Genomic DNA, 7,784 nt, shown 5'->3' on the forward strand with positions numbered 1-7,784 from the left:
GGAGGGGGGGCGGCTCTGTCTGTCCAGAGGCGTGCGTGTGTGGGCGAGGAGCCGGTCTGACCGTCTCTGTTCATTTATTCCAGGGGCGGTCTGGCGTGGGGGGGGGGGGGGTGAAGGCATCAGTCTGGCCCTGGAGCACGGACGGTCCGAGAACAACGAGGAGGGCGGCTGGGGGTTAGCTGAGGTAGGGAGGGGTTTGGACATAAAGGTATGGTGCCCTGTCCCTGGCTTTGACCACTGTTATATCTTGCTGGTGTTTTAAAAGGCATGAGTTGAGCACTGGCGCACGCTCTGCTCAAAGTTGGATAAACAGTAAGGAACGTGCAAATGGGAGAGGTGTAGAGAGAGCAGTGATAGAAAAGAGTCAGCGAAAAGCAGCGTGACAGCAAGGCCTGCTGAAACACTGCCTCTGTCATGTCTGGATTTAATAGGTACCCGATCATAGAAAGGACATAGCTGACATTGATGATCAGTCATGTTGTCCTTCATCGCTCTGCTCTAGAAACATGCACACACTTCTTGTAGCAATTAACAGCAGAAGCCTTCCTGCTTTTCTTTCAGATATGGCTCCATATTACGAAGCACTCTGCAAGTCTCTGGAATGGCAGATAGACATGGATCTGTTGAACAAAATGAAGAAAGCTAACGAGGAAGAACTGAAACGTCTTGACAATGAATTAGAAGATGCGGAAAAGATCTTGGGGGAGAGTGAAATCCGAGATGCAATGATGGCCAAAGCTGAGTACCTGTGCAGGATTGGGGACAAGGTTGGTGCGTGGCAGAGGCATTACAGACTCCTATTAAAAACACTGCATCGTAATCCTCTTAGCTAGGCAGGTTCCAGTGAGTGCTGAGTGACTTCCAGTGTGTTTTCTCTATGGCACAACTCAGACATGGGTAGGAGATAGGGGACGCTGTTACTGACATTTAAATTATCTAGAAAAAAAACAAGTAGCCCTTGAAAGAGAACAGTTTTTTTTCTTGAAAAGGCAAAAAGTTATTTTCTATTTGCAGATGTTATTTTTCACTTTCCTTGTGTCTTTAGACTTTTCTAAGCTATTTACCTAGTGCAACTTAATTTTGAGTTACAAAGTAGAATTTTTTAGATCTTAGAGTTGAGAGTTATATGAGGATCAGCTCTTTTAACTTGATTTAAACCTTGGTTCTTTAAGATTATTCAGAATGCATAATGTTAAAGTTCTGTGGGAAACTTAACAAAGTCACGACTATCAGTGGAAGACAATGTGTGTACTTAGGACAGACATTTTGTAAATATTCTAGGTGCTTTTAATATTTTCACAGTAGAAAATACTGTCTTGTTAGGAGGGAGCGCTAACTGCATTCCGCAAGACTTATGACAAAACTGTGGCACTGGGACATCGTCTGGATATCGTGTTCTATCTTCTAAGGATTGGCTTGTTTTATATGGATAACGACCTCATCACACGAAACATTGAAAAGGCAAAAAGGTACTGCTTGGGTCGTTTCAGTGCACTAAAGCACTTTTGAGACAAACTGTAACAAAAGAAATGGAAGATAAATACCTTGCTGTCAAGAAATGACTGATACTGGTTGTGAGACAGAATCACAAGAGTGATGGGTGGGTGTTAGGTTGCACTAGAGAGCTTCCTATTCCTGGATTTTTTTTTATGAGGGGGGAAGAGAAAAGAAAGGTTAATATTTTGTGTCAGCTGTTTTCTAGCAGCTGACTTGGTTTGAATTTGTAGCCCACCCCCTGCTCCCAATTTTCTGTTCTGTAGCTGTTAGAAGACAAATAACTTTGGGTGTGACTAGATTGTACGATTGCCAGATGAATCCAGCTGCTGCCAGCGCTACCCAGCTGGCTCTATAAAGTGCCAGCTTTTCCTTTAGAAGCAAGAGCCCGGTGTCAGCACGGTGTGCCTTGGTGCAGCTGTCCTTCCGATGTTTCCACTGCTAGCTTTGGTGTCTCCGCACTCCCAACATTTTGAACTTCGGTGGTTCCTGTAGCAAGCTGCGGTTTCCAGTTTCTTTGCTGGTGCCATGAGACACTAAGGCAGAGGGGGTCTTCCCAGTTATCATGTTCCTTGGGCGATGATTTTTTGTGTTGCTGTTTCAGCAGATTTTGTCTTGGCCTGTGCTCCTGCTTATAGCCACATCCATTTTGTGTTAATATGTTTCTTGAAAAGTGGCAACTTTAAAATTTTTTCTATGCTGCTAGTTGGACGGCTTTGATTTTAGCAGCAAAGGCAGTGGAAATATGTTGCCACAGCCAAGGCTGACAGTATTTACCTGCACATCTCAAAAGACTGTTGTCACAACTTAAGAGGCTGTAAACTTCTCTTTTCAGTTGGAACTTGCACTGTGCAAAAGCATCTGGTCCTAAGGACGCCACTTTACTACCCCTGACAGGTGTGCAAAGCCTGGACCGTTTCAACAAGCTGTAACATAAAACAAGTTATTCTTTCTCTAATCAGATAGTGTCAGTTGATTTACTGTACTTGTTTCGTATAACTTACTACATAATACATTTACATAAGTAAACATTTCTTTTTGTTTTATATTAAGTCTAATAGAAGAAGGAGGAGACTGGGACAGGAGAAACCGTCTCAAAGTGTACCAGGGGCTTTACTGCGTAGCTATTCGAGATTTCAAACAAGCAGCGGAGCTCTTCCTTGATACAGTTTCGACATTTACATCCTATGAACTTATGGATTACAAAACGTTTGTAACATACACTGTCTATGTCAGCATGATTGCATTAGACAGGCCTGACCTTAGGGAAAAGGTAAGGGGAGCAGATGAAAACACGGGTTCAAACAGACACAACTTTTCTTTAACCTGTTTATCTCCATGCTGAAAGTGATGATATTTAAACATGTTTGCTTGCTTTCAGGTTATTAAAGGAGCAGAGATTCTGGAAGTGTTACACAGTTTGCCAGCTGTACGACAGTATCTCTTTTCTCTGTACGAATGCCGTTATGCAGCCTTTTTCCAGTCATTAGGTAAGGCTGTTTTGTCCTACAACACCATTTCAGGTGCCTCAGTTATTTGTTTCAGATCATATGCAACTTTTGTGGAGTAGCTACAGTCTAGAACTAGAGCTATTTTATGCAGGAAAAAAAAAAAGGTGTGGTGTTTTTTTTTTTTAACAGTGACCTAAAATTTGTTGCTCTTTGATTTTTCAAACAGAGACAAATTTCGTATATTGTGAGCCTTATGAAAGGTCACATCTGATTAGGTGGAAAAAATGGCTATGGAACACTGTCTTACCTGAAGAGCCAGGTTAGATGGGAAAGCTTTGAAAGGTTTTATCTTTGAAAGAAGTTACAGGACTTGTAGTCTAAAGGCCCTGAAATCTCAACCTGTAAAAGAAATTACATGGAAAGTTTTCAGTGTTGTTACACTTGGCTTTCTGTTCTGGTTTCTGTGTAAAAGGGTGACAGTGAAGAAAAGCTTTTCAGACATCTCTCATACTTGCCAGTTCTTGGAATGCTTGTTTTCCTTCTGTGAGATTTAGAATACAAGGAAATAAGATATTTAGAAAAAGCAAAAAAAGAACCTTTCATTTTTTTGGAAGACTAAGCCTGATGAGATTGAGCTAAAGGCAGCATTTTTCTGTTGCTGCACTTAACACTAGCTGAGGACTAAAACTGTCAGGAGAAAAAGTCACTTCAGTGTCTGGAAATCCTTGTAACTAATTTAAGAGCTAGTACCAGAAAGCTAATCTTATTTACTTATGCAGCTTTGGGTAACAATGTTTCTTCAAGTAGCTAGGTACCAAGTCCTGCTTGTTTCCCAGCACCGTGCTGCTCCTATGGGACAGCAGATCCCAGGCCTTGCCTTTAGTGAAGTAGTACTGCAGCAGGGAGGAGACGAGCTCACACCCTGAAAGGAGGGTTCTCTGCTGACAAACGGGGTCTCGTTAGCTTTGCCACAATATTGTTTGCACGTTATTACTACTTTTGATTCAAGAACTGATAGAGAGTATATGAACTTACTTCTCTTTGATGTAGAATACCTTTCGTATCCTGAAGTATGCAAGAATACAATATAGTTACGTTCATACTGATTACTTATTAACTGGTGTTATGTGTTTTATTTACATAACTGATATTTCACATTTCTTAAAGATTACTGACTGACTCATTTTCTTTCTTTTTTTTTTTTTTTTCTTTTCAGCTATTGTAGAGCAAGAGATGAAAAAAGATTGGCTGTTTGCACCTCACTATCGATACTATGTACGGGAAATGAGAATTCATGCGTACAGCCAGCTCCTAGAGTCTTACCGGTCATTGACGTTAGGATACATGGCAGAAGCATTTGGAGTCAGTGTAGAATTCATAGATCAGTAAGTTATTTGGCTTTTTAAGTTCATAAAGATCTCACTTTACACCTTTTAATTATAAATAATGATCCCACTATGAAAGAAAATCTTTGTTCTACTTTGATTCTAAACATGCCAAGTTATGTTTCTATGGAAGAGCTTGGCTAAATTTAAGTGAACCTTATGTTTCAGTAAAGAAAGTAATTTGATTGCAATCTCTCATGACAACTTTTCCAGCATTTCTTTCACTCTAAATGCCATATGAAAAACAAGTCTTTTATTAATAAAACTTTGTTCTTTATCCTGCTATATCTATGGACCTCCATGTGCTATTAAGATTTTAGATGATGACTTAGCTTTTTGCATAGTTGTGAACTAACTGTTACAACTTTGGGGATGTGCACGTTTTACCTACCCTACAAGTCTCCTTACCTAGTTTTGCTCGCTTTCTGGTATGTGGACAGGATCTGATGTTTGTCACTTAAATCAAACATACCCTGCAGTCTCAATTTGCAATTCTTTTCTAGTGTAAAACCAACAGATTTAGATCATGATGAGAACTAACATGAAGAGACAAATTGAGTTTTACTCCATGTATGTGAAATGCTTTGTTTGAAATGCTTTCACAAGTCATTCTTCTTTCATAGAGAAGTTTCAGATTTTCTAACATAGAAAAATGTTACAGAAATATGAATACAGCTTGAAATATTCAGAAATGAATTAATAGGTGTTTCAAGAGAAAGCAAATACCATTCAATTCAAATGTAAATGTTTTAAAGTCATACCAGTTCTTATACTTCCCAGTAATTTATTACTAGTTGTAATTTGTCTTACTGTTGATCACAGGAATGTTTTCTTCTGCCATCAGTAATGTACTGTAGACCACCAGCTGATAAAGCAAAACAATAATAAAAAGCAGCATATTTAGAGCTACTAGAGAGTAGGGAACCATTAAGAGACTTTTCTAATGAATTGACTGGCATGAAGGTGTTTACCTCAGGACAAATTCCAAATAGGCACACTACAGGACTGCTACCTTTGAATTTGAAGAGTAGTTGATGCTAACCTAAGTGATACATTTCACCAACTCAAGTATGTCACTTTGGCCTGAGAAGAAAGTACTAAGATGTTTTGTATTCAGATCGCTGGAATGATTATTCTCATGTCTAATGTCCAAGCTTTAATAAGGTGAGGATGCATGAGATACCTTATGAAAATACATAGGCCGTTGCTTCAGAAATGTGGTGTTGTTTCATCATAGCAGGTTCAGTGCTGCGAGGTCTACAAGTCTTTGGTGAAACATGATTTAACCAACTTTTTTTTCTTTACTTAGGGAGCTTTCAAGATTTATTGCAGCTGGGCGATTACACTGCAAAATAGACAAAGTAAATGAGATTGTAGAAACTAACAGGTATGCTAACAATTCCTAGAAATTGGTTTTGACAGCCCAGTTGAATGCTATACATTTTGATGACACTTATTACAGTGGCTTAGTGTAAAACATATTCTCACTTCTAACCCTTTTTTTTTTTTCCCCCCACACTTCCTAGGCCTGATAGCAAGAATTGGCAGTACCAAGAAACCATCAAGAAGGGAGATTTGCTGCTAAACAGAGTTCAGAAACTTTCCAGAGTAATTAATATGTAACTTTTTTAATGCAAGGGAATGCAAAACTTAGATGTTTAAGACATTTTGGAAGTAACCTATAAATATATTGTATAACTTGGTATACTGTAGGTAAAAAAATTAGTAGTGAGAGTGGTAGTGTTTTTACTTTCCACTTCATTATGTAAACAATGTTCTGTTTTGGTGTATGGATCCCAATACATTTATTAAATGTATAATACAGTTGGTGATTTCTTGTAATATACTTTGTTCCTTTACTTGACTGTGTATATACAGTGTTCAATATTTAATAACAAAGCAGGGATCAAGATTGGTGAACAGAGAGAATTAATGGCAATTCTATGCTTGCTTTTTTAAGACTTCAGTATTTGAATCAAAGGTGAAAAGAATCAGCTGCATAATAGTAAAGTAGCCAAAAATTTTAGTTGCGATTGTGCACTGTCCAGACAGGAGGATGCAAGTGACTGTAGCAAAGCAATAATACAACCACGAAAACTGTAAGGACTATAACTTTGGGAACGTCTTTAACTGAAGTAGCCTCTCCCTTAAAATTCCATTTTCGCTGGCTGTTGAAAAGTCAGCACATGAGCAAAGCATTATATTTGTAATGACTTCCTCTGTTAGATTCACAGATGTCAAAATGATGGTAGGAACAGTGGAAGATACTATTGCAGTTTGACACAACTGATCAAATACTGTAGGGGGTTACAAATTCTTTCTTCTCAGCTGCTGAGGAATAAATGTTTCAAGTAGGCTGCTGCCATACTGATGACACATGGTTTCTGGCCGTAGCAGAGCCCACGGCAGCAGCTGTTTGCCCTGCTTGCATGGCTTGAGGTTTTTTTTTCTCCTCCCAAAGAAAGTCTGTGACTGAGTTGTGTTAGCTGTTTGATGCCACTGCGCTTAGCAACAGAATCCGTTTACCGTCTGTATTCGTTGCGACTTTAATGCTTGAAGTAACCCCAACAGGTAGAACAGCATGGCATTTCACATGCCCGCTCCTCTTACTGTGAGATCACGGAGGATCTTTGAGTCGCTGCCGCCTGCCCCAGGTTAGGCTCCTTGGCCACAGTGTTGAGGGTCCATGAACATTCTCTGTTGAACTGTTTTGAAACCCAAAATACAACCTAATGATTTCTGGTTTTCTTTTACTACTTACTTACTAGAAGCTGTTTTGGTTTTGGGTTGTTGTTTCCCCTCCTGCAAGAAGTAGCTATTTACCTGGAGTTTAAAGATTTAAGTTTCAGACAGTAACAATTAGAAGAAAATTCTGATCTTCACTTTCTTCAGAGTAGTGAGAGTAATAAGAGAGAACCCTACAGTTTGTTTACCGTGTGGTCAGCTAATGAATCTATAATTTTATGTGTTTGCACACATATCACTTCTAATAGAGTTTTAATTAATTTAGGCCAATATTCAGACTTTTCAGAGCTGCAATAACCACTCTCAGTTTTTCTAGCTCTGTTCCATATCAGATAAAGCACAGCTGGTTGGGAAGACTTTAGTTCTGGCTGTCTTTTGGTAACGTCTTTTTTACCTTCCATACATGCACATGCCAAGTGTATCAGAAGACCATACATACCACAGCCAGTATGGGCCCTAGGCTTCACTGAAGTGAGGGATTTCATTTCTAGTGCACAGATGAATTTTTCTTTCCAACATATTTGCACTTGAACTGGCCTTAATTAACTCTATCAAAGCCTTGCAGAATAAATCTCAGGACTGCCATTCAGCTTATGTATTACCATATGTATTTTTAACTGTAAGTTGAAGGAAATAGACACTTAACTCAAGAAGACTAGGCTAACAGGCTTCATTCACTCAAGAGAAAGCTTGCTGTTCTCTTAGTGTA

At 39.2% G+C, this 7,784-nt stretch overlaps 1 protein-coding gene across 1 annotated transcript; it reads left to right on the top strand.

Annotated features, from left to right (window-relative positions):
* The first annotated feature begins 548 nt into the window (after positions 1-548).
* Positions 549-6,172, top strand: PSMD6 (proteasome (prosome, macropain) 26S subunit, non-ATPase, 6). The gene is made up of 7 exons (XM_009708846.1): positions 549-767; positions 1,324-1,469; positions 2,548-2,767; positions 2,876-2,984; positions 4,162-4,330; positions 5,640-5,717; positions 5,857-6,172. Exons 1-7 carry the CDS (start codon positions 564-566, stop codon positions 5,951-5,953), a joined length of 1,023 nt encoding a protein of 340 aa, XP_009707148.1. The 5' UTR covers positions 549-563; the 3' UTR covers positions 5,954-6,172.
* Positions 6,173-7,784: the final 1,612 nt, after the last annotated feature.

This window comes from Cariama cristata, unplaced genomic scaffold (assembly GCF_000690535.1).
Source record: "Cariama cristata isolate BGI_N322 unplaced genomic scaffold, ASM69053v1 scaffold4951, whole genome shotgun sequence".
NCBI lineage: Eukaryota > Metazoa > Chordata > Aves > Cariamiformes > Cariamidae > Cariama > Cariama cristata.

What these genes read in the sequence shown, in the direction of transcription:
- PSMD6 (XM_009708846.1), top strand. Translation starts at nt 564, where the DNA reads ATGGCTCCATATTACGAAGCACTCTGCAAGTCTCTGGAATGGCAGATA. An exon ending in TGTGCAGGATTGGGGACAAG is followed by an intron (nt 768 to 1,323) that starts GTTGGTGCGTGG and finishes CTGTCTTGTTAG; the next exon opens with GAGGGAGCGCTAACTGCATT. An exon ending in GGCCTGACCTTAGGGAAAAG is followed by an intron (nt 2,768 to 2,875) that starts GTAAGGGGAGCA and finishes GCTTGCTTTCAG; the next exon opens with GTTATTAAAGGAGCAGAGAT.